This window comes from Acanthochromis polyacanthus, chromosome 17 (genome assembly GCF_021347895.1).
Source record: "Acanthochromis polyacanthus isolate Apoly-LR-REF ecotype Palm Island chromosome 17, KAUST_Apoly_ChrSc, whole genome shotgun sequence".
NCBI lineage: Eukaryota > Metazoa > Chordata > Actinopteri > Pomacentridae > Acanthochromis > Acanthochromis polyacanthus.
This window is the reverse complement of record NC_067129.1, coordinates 3008495-3029601: the sequence shown is the minus strand read 5'-3', so window position 1 is coordinate 3029601 and position 21107 is coordinate 3008495. Positions and strand designations below refer to the sequence as shown.

Genomic DNA, 21107 nt, shown 5'->3' with positions numbered 1-21107 from the left:
CATTATTTCATCATATGGCATGTTTTTACAACATGTTGAAAAAATGGCTTTTTTTTCGACATAGTATAGTATGGCGTTTTTTTTTTTTGGACAAAATTCATGATGATTGTTTTTTTCCAAGAAAACTGCTCTATAGTGTTTTTCACGGCCTGCTTTACATTATTTCATCATATGGCATGTTTTTACAACATGTTGAAAAAATGGCCTTTTTTTCGACATAGTATAGTATGGTGTTATATTTTTGGACAAAATTCATGATGATTGTTTTTTTCCAAGAAAACTGCTCTAGAGTGTTTTTCACGGCCTGCTTTACATTATTTCATCATATGACATGTTTTTACGACATGCTGAAAAAGTGACATTTTTTTCAACATTTTATAATAATATGATTTTTTTCATATATTATTTTTTTGGCTTTTCTTCAGCTCTTTATTTATAGGCATAATGAAGGAGAGATTGGAAGTTGGGGAGTAGACTGTGGGCAAGACATGCATCAAGGGGCCAGAAGCAGGAATCGAACCCAGGACACCGCATCAGGATAAGCCCCTGTAAATGGGTCGCCTGCTTAATTCGTTGAGCTATACAGGTGCCTGATGAGTTCCTTTTCAAAGAGAACTGCTCTATAGTGTTTTTCACGGCCCATTTTACATTATTTCATCGTATGACATGTTTTTAACGACATGTTGAAAAAAATGGCTTTTTTTTCGACATAGTATAGTATGGCGTTTTTTTGGACAAAATTCATGATTGTTTTTTTCCCAGATATGCCCTCTATAGTGTTTTTCACGGCCGACTTTACATTATTTCATCATATGACATGTTTTTACGACATGTTGTAAAAAATGACATTTTTTTCGACGTAGTATATATACTATGGCGTTTTTTTGGACAAAATTCATGATTTTTTTTTTCAAAGAAAACTGCTCTATTGTGTTTTTCACGGCCGACTTTACATTATTTCATCATATGACATGTTTTTACGACATGTTGAAAAAATGACATTTTTTTCCACATAGTATATAGTATGGCGTTTTTTTTTGACTTAATTCATAATGATTGTTTTTTCGGCTTTTCTTCAGCTCTTTATTTATAGGCATAATGAAATAGAGATTGGAAGTTGGGGAGTAGCGTCTGGGCAAGACATACATCAAGGGGCCAGAAGCGGGAATCGAACCCAGGACGCTGCATCAGGATAAGCCCCTGAAATTGGGTCACCTGTTTAACTCGTTGAGCTATACGGGTGCCCAATGATTTCTCTTTTAAAGACAACTGCTCTATAGTGTTTTTCACGGCCCATTTTACATTATTTCATCGTATGACATGTTTTTAACGACATGTTGAAAAAAATGGCTTTTTTTTCGACATAGTATAGTATGGCGTTTTTTTGGACAAAATTCATGATGATTGTTTTTTTCCCAGATATGCCCTCTATAGTGTTTTTCACGGCCTACTTTACATTATTTCATCGTATGGTATGTTTTTACGACATGTTGTAAAAAATGACATTTTTTTCGACATAGTATACTATGGCGTTTTTTTGGACAAAATTCATGATTTTTTTTTTTCAAAGAAAACTGCTCTATTGTGTTTTTCACGGCCTACTTTACATTATTTCATCATATGGCATGTTTTTACGACATGTTGAAAAAATGACGTTTTTTTCCACATAGTATATAGTATGGCGTTTTTTTTGACTTAATTCATAATGATTGTTTTTTTGGCTTTTCTTCAGCTCTTTATTTATAGGCATAATGAAATAGAGATTGGAAGTTGGGGAGTAGCATCTGGGCAAGACATACATCAAGGGACCAGAAGCAGGAATCAAACCCAGGACGCTGCATCAGGATAAGCCCCTGTAAATGGATCGCCTGTTTAACTCGTTGAGCTATACGGGTGCCCAATGATTTCTCTTTTAAAGACAACTGCTCTATAGTGTTTTTCACGGCCCATTTTACATTATTTCATCGTATGACATGTTTTTAACGACATGTTGAAAAAAATGACATTTTTTCGACATAGTATACTATGGCGTTTTTTTTGGACAAAATTCATGATGATTGTTTTTTTCAAAGAAAACTGCTCTATTGTGTTTTTCACGGCATACTTTACATTATTTCATCATATGGCATGTTTTTAAGACATGTTGAAAAAATGGCCTTTTTTTCCACATAGTATATAGTATGGCGTTTTTTTGGACAAAATTCATGATGATTTTTTTTCATATATTATTTTTTTGGCTTTTCTTCAGGTCTTTATTGATAGGCATAATAAAGGAGAGATTAGAAGTTGGGGAGTCGAGTGTGGGGAAAACATGCAGCAAGGGGCCAGAAGCAGGAGTCGAACCCAGAACGCTGCATCGGGACAAGCCCCTGTACATGGGTTGCCTGCTTAACTCATTGAGCTATACAGGTGCCCGATGAGTTCTCTTTTAAAGACAACTGCTCAGTAGTGTTTTTCACGGCCTGCTTTACATTATTTCATCATATGACATGTTTTTACGACATGTTGAAAAAATGACGTTTTTTCCACATAGTATATAGTATGGCGTTTTTTTTTTACTTAATTCATACTGATTGTTTTTTCGGCTTTTCTTCAGCTCTTTATTTATAGGCACAATGAAATAGAGATTGGAAGTTGGGGAGTAGCGTCTGGGCAAGACATACATCAAGGGGCCAGAAGCAGGAATCGAACCCAGGACGCTGCATCAGGAAAAGCCCCTGTAATTGGGTCACCTGTTTAACTCGTTGAGCTATACGGGTGCCCAATGATTTCTCTTTTAAAGACAACTGCTCTATAGTGTTTTTCACGGCCCATTTTACATTATTTCATCGTATGACATGTTTTTACGACATGTTGAAAAATCACATTTTTTTCGACATAGTATAGTATGGCGTTTTTTTGGACAAAATTCATGATGATGGTTTTTTTCCCACATATGCCCTCTATAGTGTTTTTCATGGCCTACTTTACATTATTTCATCATATAGCATGTTTTTACAACATGTTGAAAAAATGGCCTTTTTTTCGACATAGTATAGTATGGTGTTATATTTTTGGACAAAATTCATGATGATTTTTTTTTCCCAAGAAAACTGCTCTAGAGTGTTTTTCACGGCCTGCTTTACATTATTTCATCATATGACATGTTTTTACGACATGCTGAAAAAGTGACATTTTTTTCAACATTTTATAATAATATGATTTTTTTTCATATATTATTTTTTGGCTTTTCTTCAGCTCTTTATTTATAGGCATAATGAAGGAGAGATTGGAAGTTCGGGAGTAGACTGTGGGCAAGACATGCATCAAGGGGCCAGAAGCAGGAATCGAACCCAGGACACCGCATCAGGATAAGCCCCTGTAAATGGGTCGCCTGCTTAATTCGTTGAGCTATACAGGTGCCTGATGAGTTCCTTTTCAAAGAGAACTGCTCTATAGTGTTTTTCACGGCCCATTTTACATTATTTCATCGTATGACATGTTTTTAACGACATGTTGAAAAAAATGGCTTTTTTTTCGACATAGTATAGTATGGCGTTTTTTTGGACAAAATTCATGATGATTGTTTTTTTCCCAGATATGCCCTCTATAGTGTTTTTCACGGCCGACTTTACATTATTTCATCGTATGGCATGTTTTTACGACATGTTGTAAAAAATGACATTTTTTTCGACGTAGTATATATAGTATGGCGTTTTTTTGGACAAAATTCATGATTTTTTTTTTTTCAAAGAAAACTGCTCTATTGTGTTTTTCACGGCCGACTTTACATTATTTCATCATATGACATGTTTTTACGACATGTTGAAAAAATGACATTTTTTCCACATAGTATATAGTATGGCGTTTTTTTTGACTTAATTCATAATGATTGTTTTTTCGGCTTTTCTTCAGCTCTTTATTTATAGGCATAATGAAATAGAGATTGGAAGTTGGGGAGTAGCGTCTGGGCAAGACATACATCAAGGGGCCAGAAGCGGGAATCGAACCCAGGACGCTGCATCAGGATAAGCCCCTGTAATTGGGTCACCTGTTTAACTCGTTGAGCTATACGGGTGCCCAATGATTTCTCTTTTAAAGACAACTGCTCTATAGTGTTTTTCACGGCCCATTTTACATTATTTCATCGTATGACATGTTTTTAACGACATGTTGAAAAAAATGGCTTTTTTTCGACATAGTATAGTATGGCGTTTTTTTGGACAAAATTCATGATGATTGTTTTTTTCCCAGATATGTCCTCTATAGTGTTTTTCACGGACTACTTTACATTATTTCATCGTATGGCATGTTTTTACGACATGTTGTAAAAAATGACATTTTTTTCGACGTAGTGTAGTATGGCGTTTTTTTTGGACAAAATTCATGATGATTGTTTTTTTCCAAGAAAACTGCTCTGGGGTGTTTTTCACGGCCTGCTTTACATTATTTCATCATATGGCATGTTTTTACGACATGTTGAAAAAATGACGTTTTTTTCCACATAGTATATAGTATGGCGTTTTTTTTTAACTTAATTCATAATGATTGTTTTTTTGGCTTTTCTTCAGCTCTTTATTTATAGGCATAATGAAATAGAGATTGGAAGTTGGGGAGTAGCATCTGGGCAAGACATACATCAAGGGACCAGAAGCAGGAATCGAACCCAGGACGCTGCATCCGGATAAGCCCCTGTAAATGGGTCGCCTGTTTAACTCGTTGAGCTATACGGGTGCCCAATGATTTCTCTTTTAAAGACAACTGCTCTATAGTGTTTTTCACGGCCCATTTTACATTATTTCATCGTATGACATGTTTTTAACGACATGTTGAAAAAAATGACATTTTTTTCGACATAGTATACTATGGCGTTTTTTTGGACAAAATTCATGATGATTGTTTTTTTCAAAGAAAACTGCTCTATTGTGTTTTTCACGGCATACTTTACATTATTTCATCATATGGCATGTTTTTAAGATATGTTGAAAAAAATGGCCTTTTTTTCCACATAGTATATAGTATGGCGTTTTTTTGGACAAAATTCATGATGATTTTTTTTTCATATATTATTTTTTTGGCTTTTCTTCAGGTCTTTATTGATAGGCATAATAAAGGAGAGATTAGAAGTTGGGGAGTCGAGTGTGGGGAAAACATGCAGCAAGGGGCCAGAAGCAGGAGTCGAACCCAGAACGCTGCATCGGGACAAGCCCCTGTACATGGGTTGCCTGCTTAACTCATTGAGCTATACAGGTGCCCGATGAGTTCTCTTTTAAAGACAACTGCTCAGTAGTGTTTTTCACGGCCTGCTTTACATTATTTCATCATATGACATGTTTTTACGACATGCTGAAAAAATGACATTTTTTTCCACATAGTATATAGTATGGCGTTTTTTTTTTACTTAATTCATACTGATTGTTTTTTCGGCTTTTCTTCAGCTCTTTATTTATAGGCACAATGAAATAGAGATTGGAAGTTGGGGAGTAGCGTCTGGGCAAGACATACATCAAGGGGCCAGAAGCAGGAATCGAACCCAGGACGCTGCATCAGGAAAAGCCCCTGTAATTGGGTCACCTGTTTAACTCGTTGAGCTGTACGGGTGCCCAATGATTTCTCTTTTAAAGACAACTGCTCTATAGTGTTTTTCACGGCCCATTTTACATTATTTCATCGTATGACATGTTTTTACGACATGTTGAAAAATCACATTTTTTTCGACATAGTATAGTATGGCGTTTTTTTGGACAAAATTCATGATGATGGTTTTTTTCCCACATATGCCCTCTATAGTGTTTTTCATGGCCTACTTTACATTATTTCATCATATGGCATGTTTTTACAACATGTTGAAAAAATGGCCTTTTTTTCGACATAGTATAGTATGGTGTTATATTTTTGGACAAAATTCATGATGATTTTTTTTTCCCAAGAAAACTGCTCTAGAGTGTTTTTCACGGCCTGCTTTACATTATTTCATCATATGACATGTTTTTACGACATGCTGAAAAAGTGACATTTTTTTCAACATTTTATAATAATATGATTTTTTTTTCATATATTATTTTTTTGGCTTTTCTTCAGCTCTTTATTTATAGGCATAATGAAGGAGAGATTGGAAGTTCGGGAGTAGACTGTGGGCAAGACATGCATCAAGGGGCCAGAAGCAGGAATCGAACCCAGGACACCGCATCAGGATAAGCCCCTGTAAATGGGTCGCCTGCTTAATTCGTTGAGCTATACAGGTGCCTGATGAGTTCCTTTTCAAAGAGAACTGCTCTATAGTGTTTTTCACGGCCCATTTTACATTATTTCATCGTATGACATGTTTTTAACGACATGTTGAAAAAAATGGCTTTTTTTTCGACATAGTATAGTATGGCGTTTTTTTGGACAAAATTCATGATGATTGTTTTTTTCCCAGATATGCCCTCTATAGTGTTTTTCACGGCCGACTTTACATTATTTCATCATATGACATGTTTTTAAGACATGTTGAAAATTGACATTTTTTTCGACATGGCGTTTTTTTGGACAAAATTCATGATGATTGTTTTTTTCCAAGAAAACTGCTCTATAGTGTTTTTCACGGCTTGCTTTACATTATTTCATCATATGGCATGTTTTTATGACATGTTGAAAAAATGACGTTTTTTTCCACATAGTATGTAGTATGGCGTTTTTTTGGACAAAATTCATAATGATTGTTTTTTCGGCTTTTCTTCAGCTCTTTATTTATAGGCATAATGAAATAGAGATTGGAAGTTGGGGAGTAGCGTCTGGGCAAGACATACATCAAGGGGCCAGAAGCGGGAATCGAACCCAGGACGCTGCATCAGGAAAAGCCCCTGTAATTGGGTCACCTGTTTAACTCGTTGAGCTATACGGGTGCCCAATGATTTCTCTTTTAAAGACAACTGCTCTATAGTGTTTTTCACGGCCCATTTTACATTATTTCATCGTATGACATGTTTTTAACGACATGTTGAAAAAAATGGCTTTTTTTTCGACATAGTATAGTATGGCGTTTTTTTGGACAAAATTCATGATGATTGTTTTTTTCCCAGATATGTCCTCTATAGTGTTTTTCACGGACTACTTTACATTATTTCATCGTATGGCATGTTTTTACGACATGTTGTAAAAAATGACATTTTTTTCGACGTAGTGTAGTATGGCGTTTTTTTTGGACAAAATTCATGATGATTGTTTTTTTCCAAGAAAACTGCTCTGGGGTGTTTTTCACGGCCTGCTTTACATTATTTCATCATATGACATGTTTTTACGACATGTTGTAAAAAATGACATTTTTTTCGACGTAGTATATATAGTATGGCGTTTTTTTGGACAAAATTCATGATTTTTTTTTTTTCAAAGAAAACTGCTCTATTGTGTTTTTCACGGCCTGCTTTACATTATTTCATCATATGACATGTTTTTACGACATGTTGAAAAAATGACATTTTTTTCCACATAGTATATAGTATGGCGTTTTTTTTTGACTTAATTCATAATGATTGTTTTTTCGGCTTTTCTTCAGCTCTTTATTTATAGGCATAATGAAATAGAGATTGGAAGTTGGGGAGTAGCGTCTGGGCAAGACATACATCAAGGGGCCAGAAGCGGGAATCGAACCCAGGACGCTGCATCAGGATAAGCCCCTGTAATTGGGTCACCTGTTTAACTCGTTGAGCTATACGGGTGCCCAATGATTTCTCTTTTAAAGACAACTGCTCTATAGTGTTTTTCACGGCCCATTTTACATTATTTCATCGTATGACATGTTTTTAACGACATGTTGAAAAAAATGGCTTTTTTTTCGACATAGTATAGTATGGCGTTTTTTTGGACAAAATTCATGATTGTTTTTTTCCCAGATATGTCCTCTATAGTGTTTTTCACGGCCTACTTTACATTATTTCATCGTATGGCATGTTTTTATGACATGTTGTAAAAAATGACATTTTTTTCGACGTAGTAGTATGGCGTTTTTTGGACAAAATTCATGAGTTTTTTTTTCAAAGAAAACTGCTCTATTGTGTTTTTCACGGCCTACTTTACATTATTTCATCATATGGCATGTTTTTACGACATGTTGTAAAATATGACATTTTTTTCGACATAGTATACTATGGCGTTTTTTTGGACAAAATTCATGAGTTTTTTTTTTCAAAGAAAACTGCTCTATTGTGTTTTTCACGGCCTACTTTACATTATTTCATCTTATGGCATGTTTTTACGACATGTTGAAAAAATGACATTTTTTTTGACAGTATAGTATGGCGTTTTTTTTGGACAAAATTCATGATTTTTTTTTTTCAAAGAAAAGTGCTCTGGGGTGTTTTTCACGGCCTGCTTTACATTATTTCATCATATGGCATGTTTTTACGACATGTTGAAAAAATGACGTTTTTTTCCACATAGTATGTAGTATGGCGTTTTTTTGGACAAAATTCATAATGATTGTTTTTTCGGCTTTTCTTCAGCTCTTTATTTATAGGCATAACGAAATAGAGATTGGAAGTTGGGGAGTAGCGTCTGGGCAAGACATACATCAAGGGGCCAGAAGCAGGAATCGAACCCAGGACGCTGCATCAGGAAAAGCCCCTGTAATTGGGTCACCTGTTTAACTCGTTGAGCTATACGGGTGCCCAATGATTTCTCTTTTAAAGACAACTGCTCTATAGTGTTTTTCACGGCCCATTTTACATTATTTCATCGTATGACATGTTTTTACGACATGTTGAAAAATCACATTTTTTTCAACATAGTATAGTATGGCGTTTTTTTGGACAAAATTCATGATGATGGTTTTTTTCCCACATATGCCCTCTATAGTGTTTTTCATGGCCTACTTTACATTATTTCATCATATGGCATGTTTTTACAACATGTTGAAAAAATGGCCTTTTTTCGACATAGTATAGTATGGTGTTATATTTTTGGACAAAATTCATGATGATTTTTTTTTCCCAAGAAAACTGCTCTAGAGTGTTTTTCACGGCCTGCTTTACATTATTTCATCATATGACATGTTTTTACGACATGCTGAAAAAGTGACATTTTTTTCAACATTTTATAATAATATGATTTTTTTTTCATATATTATTTTTTTGGCTTTTCTTCAGCTCTTTATTTATAGGCATAATGAAGGAGAGATTGGAAGTTCGGGAGTAGACTGTGGGCAAGACATGCATCAAGGGGCCAGAAGCAGGAATCGAACCCAGGACACCGCATCAGGATAAGCCCCTGTAAATGGGTCGCCTGCTTAATTCGTTGAGCTATACAGGTGCCTGATGAGTTCCTTTTCAAAGAGAACTGCTCTATAGTGTTTTTCACGGCCCATTTTACATTATTTCATCGTATGACATGTTTTTAACGACATGTTGAAAAAAATGGCTTTTTTTTCGACATAGTATAGTATGGCGTTTTTTTGGACAAAATTCATGATGATTGTTTTTTTCCCAGATATGCCCTCTATAGTGTTTTTCACGGCCGACTTTACATTATTTCATCATATGACATGTTTTTAAGACATGTTGAAAATTGACATTTTTTTCGACATGGCGTTTTTTTTGGACAAAATTCATGATGATTGTTTTTTTCCAAGAAAACTGCTCTATAGTGTTTTTCACGGCTTGCTTTACATTATTTCATCATATGGCATGTTTTTATGACATGTTGAAAAAAATCACATTTTTTTCCACATAGTATATAGTATGGCGGTTTTTTTTGGACAAAATTCATGATGATTGTTTTTTCAGCTTTTCTTCAGCTCTTTATTTATAGGCATAATGAAATAGAGATTGGAAGTTGGGGAGTTGCATCTGGGCAAGACATACATCAAGGGACCAGAAGCAGGAATCGAACCCAGGACGCTGCATCAGGAAAAGCCCCTGTAATTGGGTCACCTGTTTAACTCGTTGAGCTATACGGGTGCCCAATGATTTCTCTTTTAAAGACAACTGCTCTATAGTGTTTTTCACAGCCCATTTTACATTATTTCATCATATGGCATGTTTTTACGACATGTTGAAAAAATGACATTCTCAGTCTTTTTTCAGTGACGTACCCCCTGTGTACTGTTTTTTCATTCAAGTACCCCCCAACCAAGCAAAGCATTTTAGGCTTACAAAAAGAGACAAAGTACAGCACTACGTCATCAGTTTGATATATCAATGCAAAAAAATGCTAATTTGTCGCCGTCTTTCTTCAACTACTTGGAGATAAGAAACTATGAAAAATAAATAGATTCAACTGTAAATAAAGATTTCTACACAGAAATCATCAAACGTAAAGTAAAAATGTCATAGTTTGGTATGTTGTCCAAAAGTGGACTAAAAACATCATAGTTTACTATGTCATCCAAAATTGGACTAAAATGGTTTATTGTCGTTCAAAATGTCACATATCGTACATGTGTAGTACAGTACTGGGGTACCCTACATGTACAATACCTGATATTCATCCTCTTGATATATTAGCGTAATCATTGTCCAAAAGTAACGTAGTCTTGTTCGGGTTACTGGGAGTTTTGTGTGACACAAACACAAGAAACAAGTTCAAACACAGGACAGTTTTATTTCCTCGTTATATAAACTGGTGACTCTCTGCACAGGTCAACATTTTCAAAGAAAGATAAAATATTAAAACATAAATGTAAGGTCGGTAAAGGTTAGTGAAGAACGCTAAGACATCAGGGGCGTCTCCTGCCGGGCAGCACAGGGAAATCTTCAGGCAGCAAAGCGTGATTTCTGCAGGTGGGACAGGTGCTCTGCTCTTTCAGCCACGACTTGATGCACTGAACACAAAGAGAAAGAACACGACACTTTAAAACCGTTTTGTTTCACTTCAGCAGCAGGTTACAACTGAAGGCGACTTCTTGTACATGTAGGATTCACTCTGCAGCTCATCATGAATTAACTGTTAAAAGTTCTCTGTGTATTCTTCCTCAACTCTGACTGTTGTGAGGTAAAGTCTGAGCTGTACCCCTGTACTTTACTGTATGTGTACAATACATCACGTTCACTATCACGCATGCCTTTCAAAGTTAGCATTAAACTTAAACCCTCATTTACAAACATTCTTCTTTTTGTGGACACTGGATGGATGGAAGATGCTCAGGTGCATTATGGGATTCCTGCTCACCTCTTCATGGAAGCTGTGTCTGCACTCCAGCACACAGGTCTCCTCTGGAACCATGTCCTCATGACAGATGATGCACGGATCCTCCATGTTCAGCTGCAATCGACACACACAGTCAGAACACACACTAGTTATACTGCCTTTAGTTAGCTGGTGGCATGCAAATACAGAAAAAGCAAACGGGCCCCAACGACGCACTATTTCTTCCTGTTTATTGATAATTTACAGTCACAAAGCTAAATATTTGACGTTCTAAAGGTCACATGATTAGGAGACGACAGACCGAATATTTAATCCTCCTGCTGTCCTCATGTACGGACACCAAAAAAATAATGTTTCCTTGTCTGAAAAAAATCCAAAAATTCTGCACAAAAATACCCCAAATTTCTGAAAATTGGCAAAACCATAGGAAGAAAATTCCAATAATTCCTTAAAAGTTTCCCTTAAAAATTTTGCAAAAAAAAAAATCCACCAAATTCTTGTCAATATTTTACAAAAAAATAAGTAAAAATCTTCCCCAAAAGTTGTAGAAATATCTAAAGTGATTACATATCAGTAAAGCTTTAAATATTTTCTTTAAGAACATTCACATAAAAATCAAACAAAATCCAGTGAAATTCGCTGGATTTTCTTTGATTTTTTTGGGAATGTTCTAAAGAAACATTTTTTTTTTAAAAATTTCTTTTTCCCACCAAAAATGTTCAGAAATGTTGAAAATGTGGAAGTTTTCACTGTGAAAATATTTTTTCCCCACATTCTCAAACTTTCAGACCCACAGGATGAAAGTTTTTCGCCTCCTAAAGATGTTCGCTGTTTGGCCATAAAAGTTTAGTCCAGATGTTCAGGATTAAATGTAAAAACTGAGGTGAGGATTTCATTTAGAGCTGATTCTGTTAAATTGTTATGGAAATGCTTCATCCATTTGTTACGCTTTGTAGACTGAGGGGCCGTTTACACGAGGACGCTTGCAGGTAAGAACGTCAAAATATTTCAACAAAACACCCTACCGTTTATACGAGGGGGGGGCCTAAAAACGCAAAAATTTGAAACCGGCCTCCAGAGTGGAAAAGTAGAAAACGCTCCGCCGTTACGTTTCCGTCTAAACAGCAAAACGCAAAACTTTGCCGAGATCTGACCACGTTGCGTACGCGATTACGTCACATACGTGCGCCGGTGCTTTGGTTTGCCGGCCGGTACAAGGAAGTAAACAAAGATGTGTGATTATTTCCATCCTTCGTACCTTCAAGCAGCTCTGGCAGCTCTATGTACATTACAGGAGTCGTACCAACAAACGTACAGAATCTGTACAGATTCCACTCATGAACATTTACCACGGCGGAGATCGAAAAGGGAGATAGTAAGCATGCACGTAGACATGGCGGAGTTTTATCACAGCGCCACCCAGCTGCCTGGCATGCATATCCAATCGAATTCCACACACTATAGAGTCACCGTATAGACGCAGATTTCCTTCAAAACCGCTCGTCTAAACGTGAAATGACAGGACGCCACTTTTGCGTTTTCTGTTAAGATGGTCCTCGTGTAAACGTAGCCTGAGTCACATCATTGTACTCTGAGCCGTCGCAGATCGTTACAAACAGCAGTTCAATGATGAAGCTGATGTTTTTTCAGAACATTTAGGATGCAGCACCGTGCTGCTTCACGCCCAACGTGTTCGTGTCGGTGCAGCCGATGGAGGATGATGCTGGACTCACTGCGTTGGGGTTCGGGGCTCTCTGGGATCCGAGGGGCTGCCAGACTGGGTTCAGCAGTGGGGGGGTCGCACACTGAGCTGGACTCCCACGACCCACAATGTTGGATCTGGCAGAATTAAGCCGCTCCTGAAAGTAAAGAAAAGTCGCCACAGTTACTTCTAGAAGACTGAACCATCAGTTCAAATATGAAAGGATTCTGTTGCAGAGACAAGACAGCATTCATGTGTGAATAACAAACAATTCTGTTCACAATAGAACTATTAGTTAATAATGAAACATCCTTTGCTTAGTAAGTGCTAAAAGAACACTTAAACTGGACTCTACCAGTTCATTTGCACCACCTGTATGTTAGACAGTCACACTGTCTTTTTGACTTCTAACTTAATCTTTCTATTTAAGCTGTTTTAAAGATGAATGAATCTGCTGATCACCACTTAAATCACTTTAAATGAACTGAAAGGTGTAAATACTGTTCATTGGCTTTTAATACAATTAGAATTTCTATAGATTTTAAAATTAGAAGCGTTTTGTTTAGAGTATTGTAGAGAAAGTTTTTTTTAGAGTTTACACAAACCTTTAATGTCTGTTTTGTCTTTGTCTTATTCTTGTTGTATGTAAACTGCTGAATACTTTAAATTTCCCTCAGGATTAATAAAGTATCTATTTATCTATAGGCTATCAATCTATCCATCACCAAAAAGTATCAAGGAGCTTAAAAATGGAAGTCAACCAGAACTTCACAGCAGATACGTTTAGCAGCACAAGCAGCTGCACAAATGTAGAATTTATAGTTTGATTTAGTCAAAATTCACATCATCACTAATGAGGACGATCTATCCAATCAGAGCATCAGTCAGAAGATAGAAGTTCATCTTATAATCAAACCAACATCTTCACAGGAGAACAAAAAATAATCATGTTTTTTGACATCAAACCCGTATTGTTGCCGTTTCATTCCTGGATGAGTATTTCACTGCTGCTGATGTTCTGTTCATTGAAGATTCAACCACATTCTGGATCACTTTGAACCGTTTCAGTGGTATGATGGTGTTATTACCTCTTTATTAACCATTTAATTTATTCATTAAATAATGAGATATTATCTCTGACTTGGTTGCAGCTCAAGAGTATTATTATTATTATTTTGTATTTATGGATGGAAATGAACATTAAAACAGAAATCTTTAGTCCATTTGACCTTGTGATTAGTTCTCTAACATTTACATGTGTAGAAACCTTTCTCTAATAATGAATAAGTAGAAAGTTCACCTGGTGGTCCAGGATCAGCTGAGTGGCTCCACCAACAACATCCTGTAACGTCATGCTGCTCAGATTTCCTCCGCTGGTTGAACGCAGCTCCTGAACAAACCTCATCAGGTCTGGCCTGAAAACAAACACAGGACATGGTTTGAATTCTCAGGGCTCAGTGTTCCCTGGCCTTCCTTCCAGTCGTCGTCCACAGGTGACTTTCTGGTTGATTTGAGGCATCAGAACCTTCAAAGAAGCGCCCGTTGAGCAGCTAGTTAACTCACAGCAGTACCACTGCAGCGTTACCTTGTGTAGTCGGGGAACATGGTGGCCAGGCTCCCCATGGCTTTCTCAAACACGGTGCTGCGAGGAGGCTCAGTGGTTCTGGGTGGAGGTTTACGTTGGACAGTCGGGGCCTGAGCTGCAGGTGGAGCAGGTTTCTGGACGGGTGAGGAGGCGCCGCGGGACGTCTGAGCCGAAAAATGAGGAGTAAACTCTTTAGCAGCGGCAGAAAGCTGCAACAATCACACATAACAGCAGCAGTTTACATCAATACATTTAGTGATTACAAGGAACCACCAGGGATGTCCTGATGAAGGTTCAATGTCGATTATTACTGATATCTGCAGGTACTTTGTCCAGTCTGATACCTAAATGTTGGTAAATGTGTGTCTGAGCACTGAAATAACTCTTGATTAAAAGGAGAATAAAACACAAGCAACAAGAGAAAAGAAGCACCAATCTGTTAATGACAAAAAAACACAACTTCTCTGAGGCAGTAGTTTAAGCAGACAACAGGCTGGTTTTCATTAGTCATTGCAGAGCCTGATAGAAACACATTTTAGCTGAAACTAATCCTTCTAAATACGCCCACATTAGTCTGGATATGATGCCAGGAAATGCTTAACCCTTACAGGGCCATGTTTGTGGAGAAGTACATCTACTAAAACATACTAAAACCACCTAATCCAGGGGTGTCAAACTCATTTCCTGGAGGTCCACTATCCTGCATGTTCTAGATGTTTCCTTCTTCCAACACACCTGATTCAAATGATTAGCTTATCATCAAGCTCAGCAGAAGCCTGATAACGAGCCTGATCATTTGAATCAGGTGTGTCGGAGGGAAACATCTAAAACATGCAGGATAGTGGCCCTCCAGGAACGGATTTCGACACCCCTGACCTAATCCATAAAAATATTGATCAAGTCTTGGGAGGTCGCATTGTCAGACGTTCGCCATAATGAATTTCGGCCGCTACGCGCCCCGATAAGAGCTTCTTAATTGCAGCTTCGTTATAACGGCTCACACGGCTTTATTGTTTGAAATCAGCAAATTTGGGGCCAATGTTTATTTCTTACCAAACATACTGGAGTGTGCATATTTTATGTTACTTAGCAATCATAAACAAGTCACACGTGTTGAGCCGAGAATGTTCGGTTTCGGCTGTGCGTACGAGTAAACGGTAACGAGTATACTCTGACCCGGCTTTTTCAGGGTTAAAACATCACTACTTTACAGCTGATGTTTCTGCTTTATCTACTTTCTAGGAGACAAAATCTATTAGAAGACGAGTTTCTTTCTGCAGTTAATCTTTAATGTTTAACTTTCACTTCAGTCGTCGTGTTTCGTATTCATATTATTATTTTATGACCTTCAGATCACCAACTGTTTTAGTATATTTAGTAAAAATATCCATCTTAGATCATTCCAACATTATGATCTTCCACTTTAGTAATAAACTGAATCTAAAAAACAACAAAGGTTAAATCTACAGTAATATCAAGTCTAAAAGCGGCACATCTTTGTTTTTAATGCTATAAACAAGCTAACGAGCTGCTCTGGTCTTACTGGTGAAGCTGCAGGTTCAGGCTGGTTGCTAACTGGAGGCGTCTCATTGGTTCTTCTGCCGTTCTTCACTTGTTCTATCTGCTGCTTGTAGAGCCGCTGTGAAACAGGAAAACAAATCTTACTGCTGGGGTGTGGAATCATTTTATGAGAAAGTTTCAATAAAACCAAAGAGTGCAGATTGAACGTAGTCAGACCGTCACTGCAGTACTTTGGATTCAAACCACATTAAACCATTGGTGCTACAAGCTTTTTGGTTCATTTAATGTAGTTTCCACACTAAAAACAACAAATATTCTCAGTTTAACATCATAATGTGGAGAAATGTCAGTTCAGACAGTAACAGTTCTACATGTTCCTCACAGTGTGCTAAAGATCTATTGATTAGGTTCCTGCATGAATCCTGAGCTGCCTAATTGTGTTTCAGGTTCATTTACCTCAGCGGTGGAGATTTTCTTTTCTATCTCCTCAATGTTGGCTCTGCAGCTGTTCCTGGTTAAATCCAGATCCTGGTTTGGGTGTCTGCAAAGATGAAGGACATCACAAATGAACGTTAAACCATCTGTAGTCTCGTTCACAAATGATCGTTTTTTTAGAACTGGCAGTTTTTCGTAAATGGCACAAAAAGTTTCTAAATCTGAGGATCTTCTTAACCCTTTAAGCTTCAGTCAATTCCAGCCGTTTTCAGTACAAAAAAAATCGCTAATATTCTATTTTTAAATAAAAAAAATTACGAAAAATACAGGGAATATTGGACGGGCATCACGAGGTGCATTTCCTTGAAAACGACCGATTCGGGGATTTTATACCGACTTCAGGACATGTTTTGGACAAAATAGTTTACTGGCTTGTGTTGTCTGGATGTAAAAGGTTGGATTATGGCCGTTTTTTGTGGAATCTTTTTTTTGTGTGTAATAATGAACCCGGAAATGTGAGTCGCGCTGTGTGCGTTGAAGTCGTGTATAGAGAACGGATGGATGAATATTTGTTTTTGTCGGACAAATGTGTTTTTCTCACCCGCTGTGGTAATCGCATCTGAAAGTGGTTTATACCGGCGGATTCATGAGAATCTAAGCTTTCCATCGGCGTATAGTGTTTGTATAATCGTGTTTGCAGCCGTCGGACATTCTTGAAATTCCTATGCAAATTAGTAGGTGTACCGCCGGTGGTACACCTACGACGCACTGAAGCGTAAAGGGTTAAAGGTTCTGTAACATTCAGAAATGCTCCCTGGAGTCAGAATCCAGTTGATCACAATTCATAGAGGAGTGTCCTGAAGATCAACCAAACACTGACATGAGACTGAATGGAGCTGATTAGAACCATGCTGGTGGATGAGGGAACTGAAGTTACACCGTTTCTATAGTTACACTGTAAAGTTATCTGAAACTCTTCTCCTCTGTTGTTCCCAAATGGTGGAACAATCTACCAAACTCTGTGCGTTCTGCTGAGTCCCTTTCTACTTTTAAATGGTTAATAGTCTGTATTTATACAGCGCTTTTACTATACCTCCAAGGTACCCAAAGCGCTTTACAAGATACATCACAGTCACACATTCACACACTGATGGCAGAAGCTGCCATGCAAGGCCCTAACCACGACCCATCAGGAGCAATTAGGGGTTAGGTGTCTTGCTCAGGGACACCTCGACACGAGCACAACGGGCCGAGGATCGAACCGCAACCCTCTGGTTACAAGACGGCCACTCTACCCACTGAGCCATGCCTTCAAGAGACAACTGAAGACTCAATTGTTCAGAGAACACCTAGGCACTTAATCTGACTCCACCTTAGTGGTAGAATAAGTCAGGTGGTCCAAAACCCAGCACTTATTTAGCGCTGACAAAATAAAAAAAAAAAAAAAATCACACTTGAAGCACTTTTTGCACTTACTGCAGGTTTTTCCTTACGTCTGAATTCTTGTTTGTGTTGTACGTCGCTTTGGACAAAAGTGTCTGCTAAATGAAATTGTAGAAACTACAGATCATATTTAATGGTAGAGATCTAATATGAAGTGTGGGGATGCAGTAGATCTGGTTTGAATTTCCCTTGGAATTAAAAAAAAAGTATCTATCGTAAGAGTTTTTCTTAACTCAGGAACAACTTCATGTATTTTCTTTTAATTTGACTCTCACCTGTGTTTTGCTTCATCCAGTTTGGTGAGTAGAGCCTTGGCGTCGGCCTGCTCTCTGTAGAGTCCGTACAAACCCTGGTCGTGGTTGCTCTCCATTACCAGCAGCTGCAGGACAGAAACAAGCAGAGCTACAGGATGCTTCACCAGTTTCAACTCTTAAAACAATCATTTACAACGTTATCAACCCTCTGCTCACACTGGGCTGGAAGAAATCCTTTCCTTTATGTGCTTTGAGATGTACACAATTAAATTTTCAGCTGGAAAAGTGTGATCCTGTCCTATTAAAGCAGAATGACGTTGCTGGATCAGAACTTGTCTAATTAGGTTGTAGGTGTAGGACCTACCTTCGCTGTCTGAGACCTCCTTTTGGCTGAAGATAACAAGGCTTTACAGCGTTTAATCTCATCCTCCAGGCTCAACTTCTCAGCTTCTGACTGATTTCTGCAGGAACGATGGAAATGAAGTGAGGGAAACAATCTTGTGCGTTCATAGTTTATGTTTCACTTCCTAGTTTTCACCACTTACCCCTGCTCTAGGAAATCATTCAGTTTGGTGTCATAGCTGGATTTCTTCTCTCGGATGCTGCGAGCGAGACTAGATGGAAAAAAACCACAAATATAACAAACACATTTTGATCATTGGTGCCCATCAGGCTTTTATTTTATCTCTGCAGGAGCTCACTGGACTCATTAACATCACTGAGATTAATAAACAGCTCTTTATTTTTGTCCCAAATACTGCAGCCTTTAAACAAACGATGGAAACATTTTCTTTATACAGCTATTAAGCAAAAACAAACAGTTCTGCTTTATTGAGTGTGTGGTTTTTGATTACATCTGCATCCAGTGAGTCAGACGACAATCAGTACAAAGGCCTGAATGAACGACCTGAGAGGAGGGAAAACATCAGACAGAGATGTCTAAAGGTGATTCCTGTCCTTACCTCCCCTGCTGCTCCACCAGATCTTCAATCTCCAGCTTCAGGGCCTTCAGGGCCTCCTGGTTTGCTTTCTTCTCCCTCTGGTCCTTCCTCACCTCCTCCTCCAACTTCTGCTGGAACAGCACCAGCTCTTTGTTGGTCACCTTGATGAGAGAAAACACCCAGAAACGCTTCAGTCATTCAGATCAAAGAACTTTATAGAGAAGAAATGACACTCAGGAAGACCACAAAACAACAAAAAGTCAGTCAAGAAACAGAAGAACAGCAGCAAAAGTACAAGATTTACTAAATAAATCAATACATCAGATACTAATGGATGGAAATAGAAGAATAAAACCACCAAAATTAAGAATAAAAGAGGGCAAAACCATGAAAACAAGTGTAAAAATAGTACTAAATAAATACAATTCTGTCGTGGACCTACCTGTATGTTGACGGTGATCTTCCGAATGTCCTCCTCCAGTAAACTGATGTCTTCTCTGTTACTTAGACTGACTTTGTTGCAGCCGTTGGACATTTTCTTGATCTGCTTCTCCAGCTTCCGGTTGTCCTTCTCCAGTTTGTTGATGTCGCCCTGGAGAAGAGATCAACAGCCTAAATGTTGAGCTTAAACGATGAATAAGGTCGTCGTATCGTTGGATTTATCAGCAGCCCTCAAAGCTCCGTCAACAGTGGAGATGAACTGATGTTTTTGCTGCTTTTTATTATTATTTGTCATTTTGCTTTCATTCAAACACAAAACTACCCAAAACAGAGACTTTTTGAAGCTGCTAGCTCTATTTTAGTTTGAAAATTCGCCTTTGATGGCTTCCTGATTGGACCTTGATGTCGCTACGTTTGTTATCCGATTTGTGAAGCTGCTGCCAGTCGTTACTTAAACATGGAATAAAACTTTCAGGGGTTGCTGTTGGTTAGAAATCACCAAACAGCTAAGAAAGTCTCTGGTTGTACTTTAAATCATTGCTGGACATCCTCTACAGTCTTTTCTATTGTAGGAATTTCATTTTTCAAATTAAATGAGAACATCGTTAGTGTCATTTCTCACTAGTACACAGTCAAACATCCCAAAGAATGTGTATCTTGGTTTCACTAAAGTTAAATGTAAAATAACTTACAGTATCCTGGGATATCTGTGTGAAACATTAATGTGTGGTGATGCTAAAAACATATTTGTGTGATTAAATAATGTGACTCACCTGGCAGCTCTCAAAACGCTCATTAAGCTCAGTATTTACAGCTACGCTCCTCATGGCCTCCGGACACGTCTACACGAACAAAACAAACACACTTAAGCACATGCTCTACACATTCTATCTGATTTATTACTCCTCCAAGGAACACAGCGGATATACATGATGATCAGCGTTGGTCTGTCTGTCAGCAACAATACTCAAAAACAGACTAAAGGATTTGGATGAAATTTTTTGCAAAGGTCAAAAATGACACAAGGACCAAGTGATTAGATTTTGGCAGTGATGCGGCTTATAGTCTGGATGCACGGATTAGTTAAAGATTTCTGTATCACTGCGAGATAGCGGCACTGTAGCCATGACAACAAGTGAACACTACAGCAGCTGTAGGGCTGGACCTGAATATCCGAATATTTGTTCGCTACGGCGGTACCTGGATATACATTTTGGTATCCGAATCTTCGGAACGACCGACCCCCCCTCCCCCCTCCCCCGGCCCACGTCAGCTCATCCCATCCTGTTCAGCTCTTCTCGGCTCCTCCATTCGTGTTTATAAACACCACCCGAATGGCCGGGTTGCTGCCGACTCTGACGTCACGCTTCACTTCGTTGCATAAACACAAGACAAGATGCTGAAGACCTCCACTGTTTGGGAATTCTTCAGTTTAACTGAAGCCAAAATAAAGGCAGTGTGTAAAATTTGCGTCCGGGAGACCAGACGAATGGATCCGAATACTCAGGTGGGTCTCCTCCGGTCCGAGAGACCAGACGAATTTATCCGAATATTCAGCCCCCCTTCGGACGTTATGGGGCAGAACGAATATTGGGATATTTGTCTTTAATAGGTCCCGAATATCCGGAGACCAGAAACCACTATTCGGGCCAGCCCTAATCAGCTGCCTGCTGACGATCACT

At 38.1% G+C, this 21107-nt stretch overlaps 1 protein-coding gene and 1 long non-coding RNA gene across 9 annotated transcripts in view; one reads left to right on the top strand and one right to left on the bottom strand.

Moving 5' to 3' along the window:
* Positions 1-465: 465 nt before the first annotated feature.
* On the top strand, positions 466-12867 carry LOC127530482 (uncharacterized). Of its 6 annotated transcripts, none has more exons than XR_007937059.1 (5): positions 466-586; positions 3238-3398; positions 6061-6221; positions 9105-9265; positions 12754-12867. It is a non-coding gene; the product is annotated as an uncharacterized LOC127530482 (long non-coding RNA). The 6 variants fall into 6 exon arrangements; XR_007937057.1 differs by lacking the exon at positions 12754-12867 and adding an exon at positions 9752-10453; XR_007937061.1 differs by lacking the exon at positions 12754-12867 and adding an exon at positions 4551-4673 and having other exon boundaries at positions 9105-9739.
* The window catches only part of ttc3 (tetratricopeptide repeat domain 3), a 43122-nt gene continuing 32552 nt past the window's right edge, over positions 10538-21107 (bottom strand). For 2 of the 3 annotated variants that reach the window (XM_051937291.1, XM_051937292.1), the window contains exons 34-46: positions 20199-20267; positions 19427-19576; positions 19006-19145; positions 18589-18657; positions 18408-18504; positions 18065-18168; positions 16368-16452; positions 15934-16029; positions 14391-14599; positions 14106-14220; positions 12837-12962; positions 11125-11217; positions 10538-10777 (exon numbers count right to left, since the gene is read on the bottom strand). In XM_051937291.1, the coding sequence (XP_051793251.1) occupies positions 10673-10777; positions 11125-11217; positions 12837-12962; positions 14106-14220; positions 14391-14599; positions 15934-16029; positions 16368-16452; positions 18065-18168; positions 18408-18504; positions 18589-18657; positions 19006-19145; positions 19427-19576; positions 20199-20267 (1458 nt within the window). In that variant the 3' untranslated portion in view covers positions 10538-10672. The remainder of the gene's footprint in view (positions 10778-11124; positions 11218-12836; positions 12963-14105; positions 14221-14390; positions 14600-15933; positions 16030-16367; positions 16453-18064; positions 18169-18407; positions 18505-18588; positions 18658-19005; positions 19146-19426; positions 19577-20198; positions 20268-21107) is intronic. The other variant, XM_051937293.1, reaches the window with a different exon arrangement.